Source organism: Drosophila obscura, unplaced genomic scaffold (assembly GCF_018151105.1).
Source record: "Drosophila obscura isolate BZ-5 IFL unplaced genomic scaffold, ASM1815110v1 contig_192, whole genome shotgun sequence".
Taxonomy (NCBI): Eukaryota; Metazoa; Arthropoda; class Insecta; order Diptera; family Drosophilidae; genus Drosophila; species Drosophila obscura.
This window is the reverse complement of record NW_024542781.1, coordinates 4,125,534-4,149,957: the sequence shown is the minus strand read 5'-3', so window position 1 is coordinate 4,149,957 and position 24,424 is coordinate 4,125,534. Positions and strand designations below refer to the sequence as shown.

General features: G+C 47.4%; 10 protein-coding genes across 14 annotated transcripts; 4 read left to right on the top strand and 6 right to left on the bottom strand.

Annotated features, from left to right (window-relative positions):
- The first annotated feature begins 113 nt into the window (after positions 1-113).
- Positions 114-1,245, top strand: LOC111071050 (N(6)-adenine-specific methyltransferase METTL4). Its single transcript, XM_022362151.2, has one exon. It carries the CDS (start codon positions 119-121, stop codon positions 1,196-1,198), a length of 1,080 nt encoding a protein of 359 aa, XP_022217843.2. The 5' UTR covers positions 114-118; the 3' UTR covers positions 1,199-1,245.
- An 87-nt stretch (positions 1,246-1,332) lies between these two features.
- LOC111071048 (T-complex protein 1 subunit gamma) lies at positions 1,333-3,695 on the bottom strand. Its single transcript, XM_022362149.2, has 5 exons — positions 3,617-3,695; positions 3,377-3,523; positions 3,257-3,318; positions 2,656-3,155; positions 1,333-2,596 (listed from the first exon to the last, which is right to left on the bottom strand). The coding sequence occupies exons 2-5, from the start codon at positions 3,408-3,410 to the stop codon at positions 1,558-1,560; spliced, it is 1,635 nt and encodes a 544-aa protein (XP_022217841.1). The 5' UTR covers positions 3,411-3,523; positions 3,617-3,695; the 3' UTR covers positions 1,333-1,557.
- Positions 3,696-4,022: 327 nt separating this feature from the next.
- Positions 4,023-5,973, top strand: LOC111071047 (G-patch domain and KOW motifs-containing protein). The gene is made up of 3 exons (XM_022362148.2): positions 4,023-4,258; positions 4,317-5,038; positions 5,110-5,973. Exons 1-3 carry the CDS (start codon positions 4,113-4,115, stop codon positions 5,844-5,846), a joined length of 1,605 nt encoding a protein of 534 aa, XP_022217840.2. The 5' UTR covers positions 4,023-4,112; the 3' UTR covers positions 5,847-5,973.
- Positions 5,868-7,254, bottom strand: LOC111071052 (ADP-ribosylation factor-like protein 6-interacting protein 1). The gene is made up of 3 exons (XM_022362153.2): positions 7,096-7,254; positions 6,591-6,956; positions 5,868-6,519 (listed from the first exon to the last, which is right to left on the bottom strand). The coding sequence occupies exons 1-3, from the start codon at positions 7,117-7,119 to the stop codon at positions 6,316-6,318; spliced, it is 594 nt and encodes a 197-aa protein (XP_022217845.1). The 5' UTR covers positions 7,120-7,254; the 3' UTR covers positions 5,868-6,315.
- Positions 7,255-7,290: 36 nt separating this feature from the next.
- On the top strand, positions 7,291-8,269 carry LOC111071051. The gene is made up of 3 exons (XM_022362152.2): positions 7,291-7,465; positions 7,524-7,951; positions 8,013-8,269. Exons 1-3 carry the CDS (start codon positions 7,365-7,367, stop codon positions 8,189-8,191), a joined length of 708 nt encoding a protein of 235 aa, XP_022217844.1. The 5' UTR covers positions 7,291-7,364; the 3' UTR covers positions 8,192-8,269.
- LOC111071049 (histone PARylation factor 1-like) lies at positions 8,181-9,690 on the bottom strand. The gene has a single exon (XM_022362150.2). The coding sequence runs from the start codon at positions 9,581-9,583 to the stop codon at positions 8,276-8,278; it is 1,308 nt and encodes a 435-aa protein (XP_022217842.2). The 5' UTR covers positions 9,584-9,690; the 3' UTR covers positions 8,181-8,275.
- Positions 9,691-10,264: 574 nt separating this feature from the next.
- On the bottom strand, positions 10,265-12,264 carry LOC111071066 (26S proteasome non-ATPase regulatory subunit 12). The gene is made up of 4 exons (XM_022362177.2): positions 12,055-12,264; positions 10,922-11,973; positions 10,708-10,864; positions 10,265-10,645 (listed from the first exon to the last, which is right to left on the bottom strand). Exons 2-4 carry the CDS (start codon positions 11,965-11,967, stop codon positions 10,343-10,345), a joined length of 1,506 nt encoding a protein of 501 aa, XP_022217869.1. The 5' UTR covers positions 11,968-11,973; positions 12,055-12,264; the 3' UTR covers positions 10,265-10,342.
- Positions 12,265-12,331: 67 nt separating this feature from the next.
- Positions 12,332-14,191, top strand: LOC111071067 (histone acetyltransferase type B catalytic subunit). The gene is made up of 4 exons (XM_022362178.2): positions 12,332-12,429; positions 12,648-12,801; positions 12,860-13,361; positions 13,425-14,191. The coding sequence occupies exons 1-4, from the start codon at positions 12,415-12,417 to the stop codon at positions 14,068-14,070; spliced, it is 1,317 nt and encodes a 438-aa protein (XP_022217870.2). The 5' UTR covers positions 12,332-12,414; the 3' UTR covers positions 14,071-14,191.
- LOC111071065 (katanin p60 ATPase-containing subunit A1) lies at positions 14,086-20,321 on the bottom strand. Of its 5 annotated transcripts, XR_002607449.2 has the most exons (6): positions 18,209-18,627; positions 16,144-16,424; positions 15,439-16,094; positions 14,878-15,352; positions 14,338-14,820; positions 14,086-14,285 (listed from the first exon to the last, which is right to left on the bottom strand). XR_002607449.2 is itself a non-coding variant. In XM_022362175.2 (5 exons), exons 1-5 carry the CDS (start codon positions 20,209-20,211, stop codon positions 14,495-14,497), a joined length of 1,857 nt encoding a protein of 618 aa, XP_022217867.2. In that variant the 5' UTR covers positions 20,212-20,321; the 3' UTR covers positions 14,086-14,494. The 5 variants fall into 5 exon arrangements, 4 of the variants coding, with proteins under 4 accessions (XP_022217867.2, XP_022217868.2, XP_022217865.2 ...); XM_022362175.2 differs by lacking the exon at positions 18,209-18,627 and adding an exon at positions 20,093-20,321 and having other exon boundaries at positions 14,086-14,820; XM_022362176.2 differs by lacking the exon at positions 18,209-18,627 and adding an exon at positions 20,093-20,320 and having other exon boundaries at positions 14,086-14,820; positions 15,439-16,082.
- Positions 20,322-21,201: 880 nt separating this feature from the next.
- Positions 21,202-23,373, bottom strand: LOC111071112 (protein jagunal). Its single transcript, XM_022362271.2, has 3 exons — positions 23,169-23,373; positions 22,444-22,816; positions 21,202-22,380 (listed from the first exon to the last, which is right to left on the bottom strand). The coding sequence occupies exons 1-3, from the start codon at positions 23,255-23,257 to the stop codon at positions 22,249-22,251; spliced, it is 594 nt and encodes a 197-aa protein (XP_022217963.1). The 5' UTR covers positions 23,258-23,373; the 3' UTR covers positions 21,202-22,248.
- Positions 23,374-24,424: the final 1,051 nt, after the last annotated feature.

Below are 24,424 nucleotides of genomic sequence, written 5' to 3'. Positions count from 1 at the left end.
AAAAAATGAAACGCAGCTATCGATATTCGGCATGCATACTATCGGACGGTTTGATTCATCCGATGTGCCGTCGCTAAGTGCAACTATCGATGTTCACTTGTTTACAAATTTATTTATAATGTTGACGCTGCATACGAAACCCGAAAGAGACCGATTCGCGATCTTTTTGGATCACAGAAGACTTATTAATGAAGCATACAGTAATGGAGATGGTGCGACACACCATCTCAAGGCAGATCTATTTCACTTTCAAGCCAAAAAAACAGAAGCGAAGCAAAGCGAACAGAAGAGATCAAAGAAGCGCAAGCGAATTCCGGAGGACATACATGGTGCATCGGATTCACAGACGATTGAGAGGTACCTGGCTCTCTTGCCCACGTCCGTGGGCTATGAGACAACAACGCCTCTACCACGGTATTGGGAGGCCCCATACACAGTTCCCCAGTTGCACGGAGCCAATCAGAGCGGGCAGATCCAACAGTTTCCCAGCGGAGACGAGGCCAACACCACCTACCTCATACCGGACAGGGCGCGCTTCTACAATCACAACGTAGACCATCTGCCGGCACTATTGCCGCAACTCTTGCCCAGCTACGATCTGATTGTAGTCGATCCGCCGTGGCGCAACAAATACATTCGACGGCTGAAACGTGTCAAGCAGGAGCTCGGTTATTCCATGCTAGACAACGACCAATTGGCTCTACTCCCGCTCGCCAAGTTGACCAACAGACGCACCCTTGTGGCCGTCTGGTGTACTAATTCCATCCAGCACCAGACGGCTTTAGTAAAAAACATTTTGCCAAGCTGGAAGCTTCGTCTGCTCCACAAACTTCGCTGGTACAAACTAAGCACGGATCACCATCTTGTTGGCCCTCTCCAAGCAGACCCCACCCAGAAGCAGCCCTATGAAATGCTTTATGTGGCATGTCATGCCGATAGCCACGAGAACTATGGAAAGGACATACAAAAAGCAGAGCTAATCCTCAGCGTTCCCAGCATTGTGCACTCGCATAAGCCGCCCCTTCTGCCATGGCTGCGCCAGCATATAGAATTGGACCTCAATCAAACGGATCCCAATTGTCTAGAGCTTTTTGCACGTTATCTGCAGCCGCAGTTTACCTCCATTGGATTGGAGGTACTGAAGTTAATGGATGAGCGCCTGTACGAAGCTCATGCCGAACTAACAAGAACACCATAGATAAAGTTTAGGCATGCCAATTACATTAGTCTTAGCCGTAATTCTCTTATAGTAATGGGGATTGATCTGAATATATACCTTAAGTCTAATAGTAGCAGGTAGTAGTAAGCAATCCCTAAAAATAAACAGTGCTTGGTTTTAAGAAATTTATTTGTGTACGGATTGTTAATGAGAGCAAATGCAGCAAAAATGTTGTGTGGGAGACAAGGGACAAGCTGCTTCGATGAAAGCCAGCGGCGCCTTGGCCCAATATAAATGTTAGACATTTGGGGGTGGTTGGGTGTGGGTGTGTTTTGTGTGTTAAATTAGATATTACAATTTATTAAGCATTATTAATACACATTGTGTTTGTTCAAGGACTATTCCTGGCCTTGGGCCATGGCGGCCGGATTGGTTGGCTCGTTGCCACCACGCTTCTTTGAGCCGGAAACAATGTCATCAATGCGCAGCAACAAGATGGCTGTTTCAACGGCAGTCTTGTAGGTCTGCAGTTTGACGGCCAACGGCTCCCAAATGTTCTTCACGTTCATATCCACAATCTCGCCGGACTCGCCGTCAATGCCCCAGGCGCACACGCCGTCGCCGGTGTGGGAGGCGTGCTTAGCACGCAGGGCGGTGAGAGCGCGAATAGTGTTGGCGCCACAGTTTTGGGCCAGGGTGCGAGGTATGATCTCCAAGGCATGGGCCACCGCCGTGTAGGGCCCCTTGACCTGCTTGCGAGAGAGAAGCTGGGAGGCAGCCATCTCCACAGCCCCACCGCCAGCCACAAGACGCGGCTCCAACACCAGATTGCGAGCAACATGCAGGGCATCTTGGAGATTGCGTTCAGTTTCATTGAGAATATCCTTGCTGGCGCCGCGCAACAGTATGGTGCACGCCTTCGGGTCCTTGCACTCCGTGACGAAGGTGAAGTACTCGTCGCCAATTTTCTTGATCTCAAAGAGACCGGCACCAGTGCCGACATCCTTCTCGGTCAGCTCCTCAGTACGGTTGACAATGGTGGCGCCACAGGCCCGGGCAATGCGCAAGTTGTCCGTCTTGCGTAGGCGACGGATGGCGGTGATGCCTTCCTTCAGCAGATAGTGCTGCGCCAGATCCGAAACACCCTTCTCAGTGAAAACCAGATCAGGCTTCACGGCAATGATGTCAGCACAAATGCGCTGGACAAACTCTTCCTCGATCTGCAACATGCGCGTGAAGTCCTGCTCGCCAATGATTTCTACATTGGTCTGACTCTCTCCCTTCTTGTACTCCAGAGAGCAGTCGAGCAGAACGATGCGAGGATTCTCGATGTAGCGACGCATTTTAGGATGCGTCACGTCCTTGTTGATCATAACGCCCTTCAGAACACACGACTCTTCGATGGCACCGCCGGGAATCTTCTCCACCTTAGCATAACTGTCGGAATGAGAATACTCTAAAAAAATAGACTCCAAAAGAAAAGGTTAAACCCTTACCGCTTAATGTCCACCTCCAGGCGACCGTTTTCATTCAGCGTAACCGTCTCCACTGCATCCAGTGCAATTTTGACAGCCAGATCCGACCACTTGCCAATGAATTTCGTGCCCACGCAGGCCTTGACCACTTGAGCCATCTTTGCCTTGTCCTTGACGTCCAACTGCACACTTAGGTCGGACAGCAGGTGTCCCACAATGTCTTCGAGGGCCTCACGGTAGGCGCGAATGATCACTGTGGGATGGATTTGCTGCTGGAGGAATGGCTCGGCGGCGGCCAGCATCTCACCAGCCAGCACAATGACGGAGGTGGTGCCATCGCCTACCTCTTCGTCCTGTGTGCGGGCAATCTCAATCATGCTCTTGGCCGCCGGATGCTGAACGGTGATCTCACGGAGAATGGCATTTCCGTCGTTTGTCATTACAATACCGCCCATAGGGTCCATCAGCATTTTCAGCATGGCCTGTGGGCCCAGGCAAGTGCGAATCACATCAGCAATAGCCTGGAAAACCGCAATTATGTCAGCAGATGGCCACCAATGCAAGCGAGGAGCCCTCGTCAAACCCAGACATGTGAGTCACACACACGCACACACACACTTACCTTTCCGGCTTGAATATTCTCCAACTGCACTTTGCGGCCAGATTCCCGTTTTGTGTTTTGACCTACGGACACAGATTGTGAGCCCAGGCGGCTTTAAATTGATGAAAATTCAATACTTACTCAACACGAGTATTGGTTGCTGTCCACCAAACATTTTTTATATTCTTTAATTTATCTTTACGCGAAAACAAATGAAATGAAATGAACTCGTGCTGCTGCCGCTGTTTGAAGAATGAGTGAGGTTAGAGACGCCGATGACACACGATTCTAGAAGATTCGATAAATATATAATTGGAATGACTGGTTTTATCAATCTTGGCCTCTGCTATGACAATTTGGTAATAATTATTAATAACTCACTTGATATTTTGATTAAAAATCAAAGATATTGTTCAAAATTTGAGTTTTCCGAGAAACAATCGCGTTTCAAAAGTGAGTTGGCACTCCCATTTTCTATCAGCTGTGAGTCTGATAGCCTTTTTACACTTGGCGCGTTTCCTATCAATATCAAAATTGACGCAATGATGAGGAAAATGCGTTCACATTGGCAGACGCAGGTTGTTGTGTCTTGAGAATAGCTGATTTGTGGGCTTGATGACAAGTTAAGGAACCAACTATTTCAGAAACTACCACTAGGCCGCTATGCACTGAAAACAAATCTGAAAAATATCGATTCAAAAAAATTATAGTGTAAACTATCGAATGTGGCCAATATCGGTGTTTTGCCATCGATAGATGGGTATCTGTCGATATGTTAAAAAGTGAGTTGGCACTTCCATGGCTTATCAGCTGTTGCGGTTTTGTTTATTTCGGGCGGCATTTTGTACAAAAAATAGAAATTGATAAACAAAAGCACATGCAAGCCATGGACACAAAAAAAATATCATTTGGCTTCAGTAAAGTGGCCAAGAAGCCGAACATTTTGCCCAGCAAAGTCGCAAAAGAGGAAAACAGAGTGGAGCTGATAAAATGCGTGGAAGGAAAGGAAATCAAGCTAGTCGCGTAAGTGTAAACATTTCTCGCAAAATCGTATTTAATTAAAGGTTTTCTGGCTACTCAGCGAAAGAACAGAGGCTGCGCCGCTGGTTATACAGATGCAAGGCAGTCAGAAGACGTCCTCGGCACTTGCAAGTCTGATGAAAAGGAGGCAAGTTCTGCTTGGAGAGGATGAGCCAGATCCCGATGAGTCGACATCCGCACCTCAATCAATTGCCGAGGTCACTGCAGCAATTTCGGCTGAAAACCTGGAGCAACGGGCAGCACGTGAATTGTTAGCAGACGCACAAGCCAATGGAAGCGAAAATCTAAACGGGGAGAAGCTCGTCCTGCCTGCTGTAAAGGCAGATGAACTGCCGCTAGAAGGGGCCAAAGAAGCCTCCTTAGACGATTATGAATCTATACCCATCCAACAGTTTGGTCTGGCCATGCTTCGTGGAATGGGCTGGGTGGAGCCACCGCCCAAGAAAAAAGGATCAGGGCCTGTTGACGAGGCGCCCTTCCTGCGACCAAAGGGCATGGGCCTGGGGGCAGACAAAGCACTCAAACCCAAGGCGCTTCTTGTGCAGCCGGAGAAGAATGAGGTGCTGGAGATCAAGAAGCAAGCCTTTGTCCGAATCCTAGGTGGAAAACAGAAAGATCAATACGGGCAAATAGAGGGATTCGATGACCACGCGGGGCGGGTGATTGTCAAGATGGCAATTGGTGGCAACAAGGAGGCATTCAATGAGTTTCTCTGCCAGCCCGTGTCCCGCAAGGAGTACTCGCAGTATGGAAAGTGCATAAGTAAGTGAACCCCGCCAACTTTGGATTGCAAGAAATCACTGAAACCCAAACCCATTGTATTCGAATTTCAGATAGTGCCAAATACAATGAGTTCAAAAAGCAGGAGAACGAACATGGCCAAATCATTGTGAAGCAGGAGAAACCATCGGAGGGCAGGAGCAGAGACCGTAGGGAGGAGAGCAAGTCTTATAGGAATGAAGATCGGGATCGTAAAAGCTATAAGGGGGAGGGGGATCAGAGATCGTTCAAAGATGAAGATCGACGGAGCTACAAGGATGAAGACCGCAAATCATGGAAATCGGAGAGTCGCAATGACAGGAATGACAGGTCGGAGAAAGTCGAAAGCAAACCCATCAAGGGCGATGATCGAAGGCACCACAAACTGGATGATCATGGAGATAGAAAGAAATATATCCAGGACCCGCGGAGCAGCAGCTCTTCCGCACACAGGACGAGCACCATGCAACATCAGCGCGAGGAGCGTGAGAGGCGACGTTCGACGAGCCCAAGGAGCAGTCGGCGGCAGAAGAGCAGCTCAGACGAGGCGGACGACACGGGGGAGTCCACGGAAAGCGATTCGGACTCTGCCTACGAGCGCAAGAAACCCAAAAAAAAGGCTACTAAAAAGTCTAAGAAGCACTCAAAGAAATCTAAAAGCAAGTCGAGCCGGGCCAATGACTCCAGCGCGGAAAGCGACGATAGCTTAGACGAGCATCGCAGGCACCCAACCAAGCACAAAAAGAAAACAAAGAAGAGCAAGCATGCCCGATCCCGATCAAGGTCCAGATCGCGGGGACGAGGCAAATAATAGGCTGATTTGATCTATTCATTTGAATTCTTTATTTAAATATAGTTAGACGCTTAGGTTTCTTTTGTATCTTACGCGGGATTATCATTAAATTTGAGTTAACTCACAAAATAATCACAAAAATGTCTTTTGTTGCGCTTTCCATTTCTCACATCGGTCGCCTCTCTCCTCTTGACCGAGCGGACAATCTTTTGCTATGCCATTAAGAACCTAAACTATAAATTGTGATGGGGCGAACACCACGATGGGCTGTTCGAGAGTTTCAATAGATGGTTTGCTTATCGTTTATGATATAAATAGTTCTTGCGATGCTCCACAGTTCCACAGATGTTTGTTTTGTAAATGCGTTTTGCGATGTGCGTGATGTGATGTAATGGCGAATTGATGATGACTTAGGTTTGTTTAATATTTGGTCATATGTGATGGCTGTGTGTGGTGCATAGGGGACGAGGAGCCGATGCTTAGCTCTCTACTGCAGCTTCCGCTTGCCGCATTGAATTTTCTCGTTGATGATCTTGGAGGCCTTCTGTGTGATGCCCTTGAAGACGTCCTTCTCCTGCAGACCAGGCCACATGGCAATCAGAAGAGTGCCAATGTACATCAACAGAAGATTGTTGACGATGGCCCCAATCCAAGCCAGGGCCAGGAGGACCACGCTTATCATGATCACGAACTGGGGAGGGAATCCCAACCGTTAATGCGTTTGTGGCAGCCAATTGTGTTCTCGTTTGTATGTGTACTTACCACCGTCGACTTGCGCTCCTTAAACAGATACTCATACCATACGCCCAGGTTTGCCTTGATGCTGTGCATCTGTCCGCACACTTCCTCGAATTTGGCTTCGTGGTCTCCATCCCAATTGACGCCACTGAAGAGCAAGCGGGAAATTGTGGGGAAGACATAATCCAAGACGGTAGTCAGCAGTGCCAGGAGCGACAGCATAGTTATGACCGATAGATCCATGAACCAGAGCACGAGATAAATGATGCTTATGCTACCAAACACCACGCCAGGATAGTAGTTCTTCTCCCAGGTGAGGACGCCATAGGCACTCACTATAGCCGTTCGAAAAGGCTCCAAATCGTGCTTTAGCTTGTTCAGTGCACGCTTCTGCAATGTAATGTTAAATTTTCATCACAATTGAGGCGGCACCGCTGGTTTTTTGGGTATGTGTATTTTTTTCCACAATGGCGACGACATTTGCCCAGCCGCACATCAAACTCATTGTCTCGACATTGGCTTAGCTTACCTGGTCAACCTGCGATGTTGTCATCTTTGCTGTTTTCTGTTTCGTTTCGACTTGAATTGCAGTTGTGAGCGTAGTTGCTGCCTTAATTAAAGCGAAAAATCAATTTTTTAAGCGCCCAGCCAACGCCAATGTTGTCAAAACAGTGTTTCACAACGCCAAAAAGTAGTCGAGCTTTTCTCGATTACTCTACTCCGATTGATTTGAAAGTGACAGGGCACAATCCAGCACAAAATTGTATATATTTTAACAAGTCACAAAGCGATTCAAACATGAGCTGTCCTGGATTTGGCGAAGTTAATATACCCTCGTCGCGCGCCTTCTGGGATGACTGCGAGGAGGACGAATTCGAAAACGTTGGCCAGGCCGAGAAGTGAGCGATTCTGTTCTGTGATATTTACCTGAGCTAACGAATTTATTTCCCAAAACAGGTTGCAGTTGAAGTTCGACGGGGAATCTGGCCCGGATGTGGCCGCCCTGCAGAGCGAGATTCTGGTTGTCATCGAGGGCCCTAACGTAACACACTTTGGCAGCTCTGTGCTGTTGAATGGCACCAAACGCGTATGCGGCATTCCCCCAAAGACATCTTCGCTGCACTGGAATCCGGCTACAAAGCAGCTGCTGGCTGTTCTCGAAGATGACCTCACGAGCAGTGGGGAGGTCACAGAGCTGCTCCTACCCTACGCCAAATTGGCCAAGAAGGTATTGACCATCACGCTGAAGCCAAAGGTCGACTTTAAGAGCGAGGAAATTCAAAAATATAGTGACGACATAGCCATTGTGCGTGGGGTGGGAGTGAACGAGAAGGATACGACTGAGCTCGAGGCTCCCAACTTTATAGCCGGCGTGGCGGCGGGCAGTAAGTATGCTGAGGAAGCGACAAAGAATCTAAGATTCCTGAGCTCTTGTGTTTATTGCAGTTGCCAGCTGGCGAAATCAGGCAGACCTGCCCGTGAGCTCGTTTGTAGTCTACACCGACAAGCTGCCCTTGGACTCGACGGCTGCCCAGCCAGTGCTCAAGCTGCTCAAAGCGATTGGGGTGTCGTGCGGCCCCAGCTACGTGCCGGCGCGCAAGGAGAGCTCCTACTTGTACATGTAAATTAATTGCGGTGCAGATTTTTATTTTCCATGCGGTTTCGGTAGCAACATTTCACAATAATCAATTTACAATGATGGACATGACTTATTTCAATACATCAAACATGCTCAAGTTCAAGTCCCGGCTGCGGCTCTCCATGTGAGCCTTGGCGATGGCAATGAATTGGGGGCGCTGGAGCATCGAATAGGCGGGCACGATCAGCGAAGATGCAAGCATGTGGAGTTCCTTGTGGCCGCTGCTGAACAAGTCGATGCCCAGCTCCAGGGCACAGCCAAAATCGCTTTCGTCCACAGCGATGATAGCAGCGTTGGCCACTGGCTGCAGCTTTTCCAGCACAGCCTGTTTGGCAAGGCCATCGCCGAGATCTTTGCGCTCAAACAACGCCAATATCTTCTTGAGCTCGGCGTCGCTAACAGAGAGAGGGCGGTAGCCCAGCTGCGTCCTGCGATCGAAGGGAACCACGATGCCAGCTCGGTGGAACGCCTTGGCCACGACGCGTTTGTTCCGCTCTCGCTGCAATCGATCTAGTGGCGCCAGCTCCAATGAGTTTTCAGCCAAATACTTTTGTACCGCCTTTTTGGTGGCATTTACTTTGCCGGCCGTAAAAGGCGTGCCGACAAAGTCGTGCTCCAGGTAGTAAAGGAAAGCATCGAATATGTTTCCGGACACAAACTGAAACTCGCAGCCACTCGCCGTGTCGTTGCGGGCAATCAACAGGTTCTCCTTGTCCTGCGGCACGTCCCGCCAATAGCCGTAGTGCACGCCAGTGCCCCGCCGCACGAAAACAGTCTGGAACTCGGGGGGATCATAGTAAAAGCGCCAATGCCTTAGGTAATCTCCGGGCTCGCCCATCCTGGCTTGATGAAAAATGCCAGACAGAAACTCAAACGGGCCCACCAGCTGCAGCTGAAACACAGTCTCGAGGTGCTCGACGGCAGCGCTTGGCTTCGAGGGGTCGTGTGCGAGGGTATTGAGGAACTTCCAGAATTCGTAGAAGTCTGGCGGCATTTCGACGAGGAATTTGTGCCTGATGAACTCGTTGGACTCGCACAGGGTATCGTACTCCTGCTGCACCGACAATCGAATGCGCTTCTCCATGATTTCCATGTAATTTTTTCCGGATATGTTGCTCATGGCCTCCCTGTGCAACACGGCCGTCTCCGACTCGTAGGTGCCCTTTGCTTCCCCATGACTCTCCATCTGGCTGTCTCCACTGGAATTGGTTGTGTCGGGCTCGACCGCCTTTTCCTCTCCACAGGAAGCGGTTCTTTTTGGCGCCAATTTTACTGATTCTGCTTTGTCATCTGCTCTGCCTGGGTGGTTGTACTTGGCCAGGTGGGCCTCATTGCGTTGATAGCACTTTTCCCCGTACTTGCAGTCCTCTTTGGGCATTTTTCAGTTTAAAATAATAATTAATAATTCAACAATTTGTGTAAACAAAATAACAAACTTCTCAATCAGTGCTGCCGATTCCGCTTTTTTTCCGTAAAATCTGGCTGTTTTTGAAGACTGATAGTTTCATTGATACCGATAACTCGTTTCATTATTTCATTGATAATTTCATTATTTTCATTGATAACGATAACTGCGTTTCATTATTTCATTGATAATTTCATGCTTTTTTCTTTGATAGAGTGAGGGCGGAGGGGCGGAGGGGCGGAGGAAATGCCCAACGCCACAGTCTGGCTATGATTGGGCTGAATTATATTCTGGCAGCCAACACAATGAAGCCTCTGCTCCACGTCTGGCCCTTTCTCCAGATGGCGCGTACCTGGTATATCTGGCACATGAACACTGGCCGCATGCTGAGCACCCTCTCTGGATCTCACCTTCTCAGTTGCACCGCTGGAGAGGCTCCTACCTATACACAGTGTCCCTAGACCGCTGCTGCAACGTATATGACTTGAGCGGTGGCATCATGCTCCTCAGCATTGTGTTCCCAGTAGCACTGCACAGCGTGGTTGTCAATAGGATGGAGACTAGCATGCAATCTGAGGATTTGGGTTTGGTTTTAATATTGTAGTTCATTCAATGAATACAAACTGCGAAAACATCGAAGAAATTTTGATGGTTGGATTGTTAGTAGAGCTACAGGTATATATGGGCAGGCGTTTTACAATAAAAAACACAATCTTATGATAGAATATGCGACTAATCCTCGACAGCACACATGACCGAGTAGACGCACTCCTCCTTGTTGATCAAGTGGCATGTTTTGTTCACCAGGGACATCAGCTGATTGACGTCGGTGGCCCAGTTGTTCAGGATGTCGGAGGCGCTCTTCTTCGTGGTGAAATAGATAATACCAGCGGGGCGGTCGATCTTCACTCGAATTGTGTCGCTGTTGGCCAGCTTGGACAGATATTCCTCACAGCGGCTTGCGGGCAGATTCAGCAGCTCACTCATACGCGCTAGGTGAAGCCGGGAGTAGTACATGGCAATAATGCGAATATTCTAAAACAAATGTAACGACATGGGATGAGCCTTCCCCTCAGTTTATGAATTTAACAGCTTACATGCTCTATCAGACGATCCTTGAGCTCGGCAATGCATTTCTTTCCATGCTTGGTGGCATCCTTGAACATATCGTTTTCGGCCAATACCAAGCCAAAGTCGGCGTTAAATGTATCAAAGTTAATCAGCTCCTTCGACATGAAAAGGCGCAGAATTTCCCTAAAAAAATTTTATAAAAACTCAAATCTGCGACTAATCTGCTCTTCCATTTCATACTTGTAGACGGGCACATCCTCCAGTTTCTTGTTTTTGGACAAGTAGGCCATCATGTCGCTTTGCTCGTTGTCGTACGGGGCCAGGACACAATAGATTACAGCACAGACCAGTTTGTCCGTCAGCTCCTTTTTCTGCGATTCAGTCAGTTCGACCTCGACTTCCGGCTCTGCTGCGGCCTCAGACTTTTTGTCCTTTTCATCCTCATCCTTCTTCTTCTTGTCATCATCAAGTTTCTTCTTCTCATCCGTGGCGGCAGAGTCGACGGGTGTGAGGGCAGCCTTTTTACGCGACGGCTCTGCAATGGCCTGGTAGTGACGCGAAGTGTTCAGAAAAGATGTATCGCGGTTAAGTTGGATCATTAGGTTGTAGAACTTGAGCTTGAGATCATGCTGAGCCGGATCGTCGAAGAACTTGATGCTGATCTTCTTGGCTATGATTTGGGTCGACACATTGTCCTCCTTCAGCAAACAGAGACGCATTTGCTCCAAAATGAGCTCAACCTTCTCACGCTTGTCCATGGAGCCGTACGTCTCCACCTGCAGCTCTTCCATGACAGTCGCTGCCGCTGCGATGTCGCCATCGGCCTCCTTGATGTCGGCCAAGGTTTTGGTGAGTCGAGCACGCTCTATTTCCACATAGATCTTTCCCTCAGTGACCGAGCGCAGCGTGTCTATCAGCTTGAGCTTGGTCTCTTTGTTGGGCGTTTTGTCCACGTACGTGCAGCACTCCTGGATCATCTTCACGACAGCCTGCTTTAGCTGGGAGCGCCTACGCACCAGAAGAGTGACGTACTCATTTAGGGCATTCCAGTTGGATGCATCGAAGCATATCTGGCAAATCGCGACCAGGACGCGCGAGCACGACACCATGTCAGCGCCAAGACGCGTCTGTTTCTCCAGTTGCAGCATCATCTCGATAGCTTCGTGGAAGGCGTCGGGATTCTTTTTGGCCAGCTCCTTTGCCAGCGGAATTTTCTCGTTGCAGGCAGGCTCATAGTCCACCTCCATTTTAGTGATGCGGCCCCCATCGAACAAGTAGGTATCCATTGTGCACTAAAAACAATCAAATCAAACCAAACATTCAATGCGTTTCTCGAGGCGGCAGCGCTATGACGAGGCATTTTTGTTACTTACCTCTTTTACCGCTGTTATTCCACAAAGATCAGATCAAGGTAGTTGCAATTGGCGAAATGCAAGTAATCCTACGAGGTTGGTGCTAAGCTCTCACTTTTTCTCCTTCGTGATGCTCTTTAAAACACAAGCGCCGCCGATTTTTGTGATTAATTATTATTTCAGCACAAATTCTGCTTACAAATGCTGTGTGAAGTTGGGTGCGCCGGTTGCCAGTGCTGGAAAGTGTTTGCAGGAGACTATGATTTTGAAATATAAATCAAATGGAAATAGTGAAAGAGTTGAAGTGAAAATAAATAATATTGAATAATAAACAAAAATAGTACAAATTAAGAGCAACAAAAAATTTCAACGAATAGGACAATGAAAGGGCGATTCGTAAGTTGTGCAACACTTATTTCGGCTGCATTCGGCTTAGAGGTGGAGAAACCAAAAAATTTTAAGGCATCGATGCATCGATGTTTTTCCACCTCTAGTTCGGCTTCGGTCATTTGTTTAGCCGCGAAAAATTTTCTAACAAACAATTAACAAAACAGTGAATTGAACTTGCACAAACACTTACTGAGCTAGAATTAACTGGACTTACTACTCCATAGCCCCAAAAGCGTTTGCTGTTTCGACGGTACAGCTGCTATAAGCACATTTTGCGGCCCAATTTAAGACGCGGTAAAAAAAAGGCAAAAATGGCTCAAATCCAAGAATACCAGGAGTACTTGCTGGACGCCCTCGAGGTCGTAGACTTCAAATTGAGTAAGTTGCATAGTCTGCAGCACACCTTGATCTGGTACTGCAATGCGTCTGTTTCTAGTACGCGACAAGACGGACATCCACAACGACGCTTTGATTTTCCACCCCGCAATGGCTCATCAGATATTTGGCGAGACTGAGACCATTTTCGGGTATCAAGACTTGCACGTGCGCGTGCTCTATACGGCCGGACCGTTGCACATTTACTTGGGCGTGGAGTATGGGAGTCGTGTGAACGAAGTGTCTGGCGGTGAAATGAATGCGGACGATGTGGTCGCCACCATTGCGCAGAGTTTGCCAGATGGCTGCTACTTCATCAACCTAGATGAGTTTCTGAAGACGCTGGACAAGGCGGACAAGTTCCAGCCCTTCGGCGAGAAGATCGGCGAGTACACACGGCCCTCTGATGACGGCAGCGAGAGGCTGTTCGAGGTCTATCAGTGTGACTACAAAGTTGCATCTTTTTTGAAATTCTTTGCGCGCCTGCAAACGTTCATCCTGTGGTTCGTGGACGCTGCCTCCTACATAGACACGGATGACGCCCAATGGTGCTACTTTGTTTGGTAAAAGAGAAGGGAACACAATTTTTGTTAAGGTCTGCTCTCTAAACAACAACTTTCTTGCAGCTATGAAAAGTATAAGAACGGCGATGGCCAGTATCAGTATGCCACAGCAGGGTACACAACCGTGTACGAGTACTATGCCTATCCGCAGAACAAGCGGCCAAGGATTAGCCAAATGATGATATTGCCCCCCTTCCAGAAGCTGGGTCTGGCCACGCAACTAGTCGAAACTATATACAAGTACTACCAGTCGCAGAAGAACGTGGTGGACATCACTGTTGAGGATCCGTCGGAGGACTTTCAGCGGCTGCGAAACTTTGTGGATGCGCGCTTCTGCAGGGAGCTAAAGTCATTTGCCCGCATCGAGATCGTCAAGGGCTTCAGCAAGGAAATGGTGAGGGAGGCTCGCGAAACACTAAAACTTAATCCGCGACAGGTGCGAAAGGTATACGAGCTGCTGCGCCTATACTATACCAATGTGAATGATGACAAGGAGTACAGGAACTATCGTCTGGAGGTAAAGAAGCGCCTGAATGCAGTATACTACAAGCAGATAAAGGACCTCAAGAAAATGGAGCGCCACAAGATAGACACGGAAATGATGCGAGCCCGTTTGCCCAACATGAAGCAGCGTATACAGCAGCTTCAGGAGGAATACGCCGTGGTCGAGCAGGACTACAATAATACCATTGCCAAGCTGAATGCCTAAACGAAGGAATGGGTGTCGAGTAATTTATTTTTCGTTTTTCGTTCTAAATATGTTGATTACAAAATACATTTTGTTGCTATAAGCCTTCTGTAGGATTCTGTCGAATAAATATTAAAAATTACATACATACATACGTCCTTTATGTGTACATATTTGTGTATCGGAAATTACCATGTGCGCATAGAGGGGCGTGGCTGAGGGCTGAGGACTGAGAGCTGAGCGTGGGCCACTTGAGCAATTAAGCGTATACAAAATAATTATACATACATAGCTAACGCCGCATCGCATATTGTTTATACAGTATTAGCTAATAAAAATTATTGCAATTGTAGGTTGGGCTACGTTGGAAGTACGCACGGGAGAAGGGAATGCAGTCTGATCAAAGACATGGGGAGGGGGAGTGCTGTAGCAGCAACCCGTACAACTAGCAGGAGCCGTACTCCTCCATCCACTTCTCGAATCGGGCTACATCGTCGGCAGAAACGGACTTCTTGGTGCGCTGTCGCGCGTCCTGGAAGTCCTGCAGCGTGATTGGGAGATCGACGTCTTCGCGGCGTATCTGCTTAATCTCCTCCGGAGTTCGCCCCGAAATGAGTCGACGCATGGCCATCATGGATGCGTCCCGGCACACGTTGCTTATGTCCGAGCCGGAGTACCCCTGCATCTCCTCCCCGATCATGGCCGTGTTGAGGTTAGGGGACAGGCAGACATCCTTCAGACAAAGCTTGAGCAGTGCCGAGCGCGTTTCCTCTGTCAATGGAGTGGGAATGGAATGTGGAACAGGTACCACCACCTTCAGGCACTTACCGTTCGGCAGCGGGATATAGATCCGCTTCTCGAAGCGTCTCCTGAAGGCTTCGTCGATGTCCCAGGGATGATTTGTGGCTGCCAATACCATGATTACCTTCTCCTCCTGCATGCTCGCATTGAGGCCATCCATTTGTATGAGCAGCTCCGCCTTGAACCGCCGGCTGGCCTCGTGCTCCGAGTCGCTGCCCCGCGAGGCGCAGAGTGCGTCGATTTCGTCAATGAAAATCGTGCTCGGCGCATAGAAGCGCGCCATTTCAAAGAGCAGGCGCACCAGCTTCTCGCTCTCCCCGCGGTACTTGGATGTGAGTGTGGAGGAGGACACGTTGAAGAAGGTGGTGCCACACTCCGTGGCCACTGCCTTGGCCAGCATGGTCTTGCCAGTGCCCGGCGGACCCACCATCAGAACGCCCCGCCACGGCCTTCGAATTCCCTTGAAGAACTCCGGCATGATTACGGGAAGTACCACCGCCTCCTGCAATTGAATGCCGAACCCGTACCCGTACCCGTACCGTCTTCAGTGATTGGCCAAAAGGGGAAACAAAGAAGCAATTAGTTCACCTGCAAGATGGTCTTGGCCTCGTTTAGGCCAGCCACGTGAGTCCACTTAATGCGGGGGTGCCGCTGCAGGATGTCCTTCTCCAAAGTGTCAACCAAGCGCCCTTCGTAGCCCAGTGGCGAGAAGTGCTTGGCCTTGGTCTTCGGGGAGCACTTGGGTGTGTTGTGCGTGGTGGAGATTGATTGTGCCTGAGAGTTGTCCTCCAGAGATGTGGTGGCATCCTGGTCGTCGGAGTTGGAGTTCTCGTCCAGCGAGTTCTTCTTCATCGGCTTGTGCTTGAGCGTCATTTGTGCGTTTATGCTTTGTTTGCGGGCCCGCAAGCGCTCCACGGATCGACTCTTGCGCACGGCAGCAGCCATAGCTGAAGCCCGCCCCGGCCGGCCAAACCGCATGGCTCCCACACTGGGGGCGCCTGCGGGTCCACTTCCCGCCAGGCCCACTCCCACATTCGCGGCACTGCCGTGGTGGCTCTGACTGAGGTTCTGGCTGTTGCTGTTGCTGTTGCTGTTCGCATTGCTGTTGATGGAAGGCAATGTGGGCTGGAGCTCTGGGTCGCGCCGTCTCAGCGATGAGACCCAGCGGTTGTCCTGCTGCTGGGAGGGGAAAGGCATCGCCGGATGATTGGGCCGCGGCTGAGGGGCGACTTCTGTGGCGGAGACTGGGTTTTATCAATGAGGTAAGGATATTTACCCCCTACGAGCACTCACCTTGCGTGGGCAGACGCTTGCTCCGCAATGGAGCAGGTTCGCCGATGCCCAGCCCGGCCGGAGCGTTGGCTCCCAAGTTGTTGATCGGCCTGTGCTGCTGGCGGTCGGCTGCCGTCGCATGTCCGCTCTCCACTGTGGTCTTCTTGACACACGTATTGGAGGTGCGTGAGGGTCGGCTGGTCGCTGTGATCTTGGTGAAGCCGAATGGCGACAGCGAGTCCAGTATCAACGTGTCCATCATACGGGCCATGTGCGACAAGCTCGTGGGGGGTGTGGAAGAGCTGAAAATTAAAGGAGTTGTCTAAAGTTGTCTGTTAGGTTGATAAGTCTATGACCCCAAACACATAATTTTACCGCTTTAAGTATAAAGCTAAAAACCGATTTCACCTTAATATTAATGTAAATACGCAATAGAATTCATTTAGTAAGGATCGAACACACACATCTTCTACGAGTATATTCCTTTGTACACCCAAAAGCATTTAGCATTTACCATTTACCATTCTGATGGTTGTAAAGCATCCAAGATTGGGCCGAGTGCCCAGACCTGCATTTCTATCCCTACCAGAAGACTCTTTTCCACAGCAGAACAGAACTCAGCCCTCGTTTGGCTTTACTTTTGTTGGTGAACAAGAATTTCTTTTTGGTTTATAATCCATAAGTTTTCCGCTTGATCCTGGGCTCTTGCCATTAAACTTGGCCGTGTCGCAAAGGTCGTTTGCTTATCAGCAGCGGACAGTAGTGGCGCGGCAGGTCCTTTGCGTGTCCTGCTCCGTGCATACAAACGTATGTACATACATATATTTTCTATACATGAACGTATTCCTCGTGTCTGGCCAAGTCTGGCCAAGCAGCCTGTCTAATATTAGCTAGCCCTTTCCCCCTCACCTTCACTGACAATGCTCAGGAATTTCTAGGAAGCGACGAGTTCGTGTGGGGGCCCCAAGGGCCCGAACCCAAGGGCCATATGCAGAACAGTCAGCCGCTAGCTGTTGGCAGGAGGGTTCAATAAACTTGTTGGCTCTCGAAACAGGTTATTGACGTGCCGGCGACAATACAATTGTTAACTTTTTATTCGCATTTGGGGCTGCTATTTGCATGCGTCATCCGAAGGCATTAAACCACTTACATACCATGCCATACCAAAACAACATTTAGAGGCAACTCTGTGCTGAGCTTCCATCTGGGAAGTATACCATAATATATTTTTTGTACGCCTCTCCTGGCTAATTGAGTTGGCCGCTGCATTGCCATGCCATAACTCTTGTTTCTGCCGCCTGCCGCCTGCCTCCACATCACATCCGTTTCATATTTATTGTGTGCTGTACTCGTTCAAATTTGGGTTAATGTTTCCTATGCGCTCGCCTACGATTTCCGGCGGGACTGGGAATGGGCAGCGCTCCACTGATTAGCAGCAACTAACTAGGTCATCTCGGACCCCGATTGATATGCGTTTATTTTTCCTATGTACTTCTCTAGGTAGTCCCAGTATCAATGGTATTACTCCCATACCTGAGGACATTTATTGACTGGGAAAACTGTTACAAGGCCGGCACTGGCATGGAAAATAACCAAGCAGGGGCATTTCGATGATGGGCCAGAGTCTAGTCTTAGTTTACGACGTTCTCTTTAAGATTCGTGTCACCAGAGGTGTTTATGCTAATTCCTTCCACAGAAAAGCCATTGCCACCGCGAAAACAACAACGCTTTGGCCTATGCAAATTAAAGTCAGCAAATGGCAATTATGACTGGCACAATATGTTAGGAAGCCGCAGCCTGAAGGAAACTGAAGGATAGAGCGGGGTCGGTTGGGGTAACACGGGGCATTATATTGGAGTTGAATTCCTGGAAATACCTTAGTTAACCGAACGAAACTAATGTACTAAATACAAGATTGAAGATATGACTACCGATGATCGACTTACAATTTCACATTTGGGGGACAATAAAAAGGAATTTCTTGCATGTTCGAGTAGGGGGAAGGAAACTGTTTGTCTATTAAATCTCTTAGTGGAGTGCATGGCATGGTGCGTGTGGGGTAGTTTCATGGTTTCAGCCTCCTTACCACTGGTGCAGATCCCATAGCGAATGATATGGTGTGTGTCTGTAGGCAGAGACAAATGGTACGGCCACCTCGTACTCCACCTGCACATTGGGGGGCGACTGTGGACGAAGGGCCAGGGCAGTGCGCTCAAGGGCTGGATTGGAGCTGGTCAGCGAACGCTGCCGCATGAAAGGCTGCTGATGCTGATGCTGCTGCTGCTGCTGCTGCTGGTGATAATGATTCGATTGGGCGCCTCTGGAATTATTGTTCAACAGCTGGGCAACGCCGCCGGCGGGAGCAGTCGTGGTCTGGCCCATGCCGAACCAGTTCTGGGTACTTGTGTTGAACATATCGCTGTGCTGTCTATCGTCGCACGATCAGTCGGACATATAACATAAACTCCACTTAAAATTTAAAAACACACACACTTGAAACGAAACGATTGATAAAAATGATTTCCCTGACAGTGTTTTCTGAGCCGGGACAGCCGGAAAAACCGTACTGAAGGCAACAACACAACAACAATTATACGAGTATGCACGCGTCGCGAGCGAGGCGTTCACCTGACAACTCAAGGGTTGTACACCAACTGACCACGGGACTGGAACTGGACGACGCGTCCACAACAAAAAGGACCAACGGCGACGACGCTGCTGGCACGAGTAGCTTTGGTGTGTGTGTGTGTGCCTCTGTGTGAATGCGAATTGAGGTTAAAGGAAGTATTGCCTGCTTGGGGCGCTGCTTTGGGGCGGTTTCAATCACAAAAACAATATACATATACTCGTATGTATGCCCATGGAGAGGTTATAATAACTTCAAGGAAAGAAAGCTGGACAACATAGATAAGATCGGATCGATTGGCTTACACCGATTGTGCAATGGGTTTGTTAGTATTCCTTCTCGTCTACATAATTAAAATTAAATTCCGATTGAAAATGAATTCATAAAATTATCGAATTTTAGTGGATTGCAAACCGTTAATGTGGTTTTAATTCGCACCTAATTAAGCTCTCAATTTTTTACCAGAAAGGTCCGAGAAAAACAATTTCCATAGGTGAATGTTAATTGATCCTTGCATGAGAGTCCCTTGAAATCGCTGCAGCACCATTGCTTAATCGACTTACAACTTATTAGAGGTCGAATAATGGATGTTAATATTTTCGTGACTAGATTAATTAATGTTCATGAAAGTATACCATAACTTGCAATTTAGTGTGTATGAAAATAAACTAAAAAGGGCATTTAATATTCGATGTGAGGGGTTTCGCGGTGCTTTGTTGCTTGTATGTAGTATTACCCAACGCCTGGCCTGGCCTGGCGGACAGTGGTCAATGCACGCTAGGGCAAAGCTACCGTTGGCTCAAGCTGGAGAATCCATCGATTTCTGTGGAAGCGAGGCGCTACACAAAAAACCATGTGCGCTGTGTGTGTGTGTGTGTGTGTGTGTGTGTATTTATCCACTCAAGTGGGAACGAGTTCTTAATAATTTGCCGGCAATGTAATTTAATGGCTGGCTTGCATGCCGGGTCTTGGTCTCGAGTTGCAATCGGAGAACCCCAAGAAAATGTAGCATACATTCGAGAGCAGCGAAACAGTGCTGCTGAAGTGCTGCGTCAACGGTGCTGTGCTGAGACTCTGAGCAAACGACACCGAAGGTCGCTACGGACACACACTCATAACAGCACGGCTATATCGTACATCTGCAGGAGCATGCGAAATCAGCTGCAGCTGAGATAAAAATCGATGCCAGAACATACGCACTCAGACGTCCGCGGAACGGGGCCCACTCCCAGCCCAAGCAGTCAAGGCACGTTGGAGTACACCGGCACGCCCGTCTCAGGCCTCCATCTGCTACCCCCATCCGTGCTCGCTAAGGCTACGGTCCCCGTCCCCCTGCTCACTTACCTAGTGGGACTCATCACGGGCAGGTAGGACGTGCAGTCCACGGTCCGGATGGTAGTGTTTCCACGCAGCACAATCTTCTCGCGCGTCGTCCGCCTGTAGGTCGTCTCCTCGCCGCGCATCTTGGGTCTGGTCTTCAAATTTGTTTAATTTTAATAATTTTGAATTTTCTTCACAACTTTTAAAAAGAAAAACCAAATATTTTCTTGTTTACTTTGATCCAAAATGGTGTGTTGGAAAATTTTCTATATGCTCCTCTCACAGCCAAACGAATAATAAGGACTGCGAGAGCGAGCGAGTGGATGCTGTGGATGGATGCTTTGGAGCAGCTCTGACGGCTCTCTCTTGCTCACGTATCTCATAGCGTTTTCTCTCTTCTCGCTCTTTTCCTCTCCCAGTCTCTCCTCGCAGGGTGGCGTGGCCAACAATTGCGCAATTTTCGACAACACCAGCGACGAGGACGAGGACGATTACGAGGCTGTTGCTGTGGACGCTGTCCTCCACTCGCATCAATGCACAAATGGTCACTAAAGCGTCGGACTGTTGTGGCCGTTCGGCCACATTGCAACGTTCGTACAAGGGGTTGATATGATATGCATGGGTGTTGGGGTATTTGTTTTGGAAAAACCCCCTAAAACCCCTCTACATTTTGAATACGTATGGATAAAGCCTCAAAAAAATAATAATAATATTTACATTTTTTCCAGAAATAAGTTTTGATTATTTTTTGTATTTAAAGTCTGGTTTGGATGGTCGGGAAATTAATGTGTTTGTTTTGGTTCGGAATGAGCGGATAACCTTTCGCTGGTCCATAGTGGCCTATGGATATTATAGGTAGGTATTCTTGTACAGCAAGTGAATTTAACTACATTCCTCTTGTTTGGCTATAGTTTAGACTTAGAAACTTAATGAATTGCAAGCAATCCATGCAATTGCATGGATATAATGTCTTCTCTACAAGGATGTTCTTTAGAATTTACAGATTATCCGCTGGGAACAAAACTTTTTTAAAAGTGTACACAATAAAAAGGGAATTGAAATTATGCTGAGACAATTATTTTTTTAAAAACAAAAACTCCTTCGCTGATTGCCAAATAAAGAAGACAATACGTGTTTTTAACCCACTCAGAAGAACAAATATATATGTATCTTTATTGATCAATTTTTAAAAAACTACTTAAAAATTCGGAGAACAAGATACGATTTAAAAAACACTTTAAAATTGACTTTAAAATTAAATTCTCAATCTTTTTATCTTTGATTTGACTGTCTCTCGTTACGCTACGCTACGTTACGTTACACAGTACAGTACGTTACCACATATCATATTATTGGCGATCAGAACTGGATAAACTTTGCTTCATATGTCATTTGCATGTCAGTGTATAGTAACTAGTATTATGGGGCAGTTTCTCAAACCTCTCGACACTCAACACACAGGCTGACGCTGTGTGCTCAAAATCAGTTACAAATAATAGCGAAATGAATTACAAACGGTTTTGAAAGTCGTAGAAAAAGAAGACTAACTAAGACCTATCCACGAAGACGAAGTACTCATCCATAGACATGAACATAGATATATATGCGTGTATATACTGTATATATATATAATTGTGTGTAAATATATATAAAACGTTTCTAACAAACACGAGGCACGTCGAAATGTAAGTAAGCAAAAATGAAGTTGTCTAAGTTTTTGGTTTTGCTTCCGACTCGGGGAATTTTGGTGGCTTCAGTTGCTTTGTCGTCTTCAGTTGACTTCACTTCACAAGGCTGCGTGTGTACACATTCGATTAGGGTGTATATAGTGTGAAGTGTGTATGTTGTATATGGATAATGTCTGTTTTTTATTTAATCTTTGAACGGTTTAACTCTCAACTAACAATAACTTTAACGTGATTCTATTCTCGTTTGGCCTCGAAAATATGTGCTCCTCTCCTCTGCTCTCCTGTAAGACTAAAATGTGCGATACCTTAACAGCTGCATTATCTTCGTTTAGTTTAGTTTCTGTACGCTTTGTGCACTAGAGATTAGTTTAAGTTCCAAATTATTTACATCTAGCCCTACAGCGTTTCGCTTTGACGCTTTAGTGGTTTGGTTTGGCGAGTATTTAGTACTTTCTCCGCAACCTCAACTCGACTTCGACTTCGACATCGACTTTACTGGAACTTGCGCGTGGCAGTTCGGGCCCTCCAGACCTTGACCAGATTGAAGGCAAAATACAGCGTGAATCCGTGGACCTGGAAGCCCACAAAGCAGAAGGCGTACCAGAACACTCCATAGGGATAGCCCTGCAAGCAAGAATTTCGAATTTAGTGGGATGTTCTGTATACTGGAGCTGTTTTCCCACTTACGCGCCAGATGAAAATGTCCGTCTCGTCCAGCTCCACGGACTTGTCCATGGTCGCAAACTCCCACACGTCCGAGAAGTAGTAGGCGAAGCAATAGAGTAAGGGCAGGATGGCGAACACCAGAATGGCGATCATGTATTTCTGCATTTCACGCACCTTGTTGCCACGTGCCGCAGACAGGCCCAGGAACGAGGTGAGCAGCGAACCGGCCCACACGTACTCCCACCAAAGCGGCGGAGGCACCTCTAGTTCCTCAATCTCCAGCACGAAAATGTCCAGGCGATCCAATATGTCCGATGTCAGCTTGGCCAGCATCACGAAGAAGAGAAGGGCATGGAAGAAAATGCAGTACTTCAATCGTGATTTATTCAACAAACTGCAACGACAAGAGAAGGTTTCCACCGTGAATAGCTGTCTCTGGCTTGCTTCCTGCTGCGACCCTATGCTCAAACATGTACACAATCAGTGTTACTGCCACTGGCAGCCAGGCTCTTGCCATGCCATGCTGGCACATTGCCCACCAGGGTAGCGCAAGCCGTCTGCTCCGTCCGAATGGGTGTTCTGTCCACGGTGTGGGTGCTGGGGGGCCACGGCCACATCTCTCCTGCAGCCTGCTTGGCTAAGGTAAGCCTTGGCCGTCGCAGCTACTGTGGCAGCGGCTAGTAATTAGATAATTTCCTGCCGTCGGGTGTAGGTGTTCAGGGCAAGTGTTTTCGAGTGTTATTAACCTAATTTGATATGTGCCAGCTACGCGCTGCCTGAACTCGAAGTCGTTGCCGTCGGTTCCCGCGACCGTTGGACCGCCGCGTGTTGCCATTTCGTCGCCGTCGTATTTCGTTGTTACACGTCGTTGCTTTTATTTTTATAAATAATTGCTGGATATTTTTTTTTTACACATTACAGCTGCAGTGTGATAACGATAAACGCCGATAACGATAAAAAATAAAGTAAAGGTGTGTTTGGCCAAACGTCACAAAATCGAGAGCTTTCAAGGAAAAAGCCCACCTCACCACATAACTCACCGTGGGCTTTTCGGTCCCACGGTACATTTAGTCCAGAGTGAGGTCCTTACGAGGCACTTAAAAAAAGTTTGGCCGTCTTAATACTAGGGCTATACCTTGCCATGACCCAGTCAAAAGAGAGCACTCAAAACGCTCTCCCGACTCATTTCTGTGTTCAAAGAGTGATCCCAAAAATACCCCAGAAATATACCGTACACCGTACATATACTGACAAAATGCGTTGATATTCATCAATTTTGATATTCGATTTAATATTACTGGCAAGTTATGACTTTAACAACTGAACATATCATTTTATCAGATGGATGAATCAATTTACTACAAGATTGGCTAGTTTCCCGAAGTCCTTTTTATTGCATTGTTTCCATAAAAAGGTTCAAGCAAAAACGGCAAGAGCATAAAACTTAAATGTTGATTAAATGTGACGTCATAGTTGCTGCTCAACCTACTTTCTTCTATGAGTATGGGCTTTGGTATACCCAATTATACCCTTTAACTAATATTAAATTTTTTGTTCCAAGCTGCTTTGAAACATTAATAATGATTTTATCCTAGATTAACATGTTTTTTTTACCTATTAATGCATATGTTTTGTGTTTTATAAATACATTTATCCCGGTTCACCGTACCCGTGAGCTGAAAAAATTTAATAACTTTTAAACAGAGACTGATTAGATTTTGTTTGCATCTGAGTACTAGGCTTAAATTGAATTTATTAGATTGATGAAATTGATGACATAAACATATACATATGTATCATTATGTACCTAGTGTAAACATTATAATAATCAAGTGTAAACATTTGAAAAACATAAACAACAAAATAGTCTAGTATTTATAATATCGATAGCAGTGTCGCATTGTATTTTTGGTATCGATAGGTGGAGAAGATCGACAAGAAAAAGAAGGGATACTTGAAACTAAGCAGCGGCAAAAAAAACGTAATAATAAATTAATAAAAA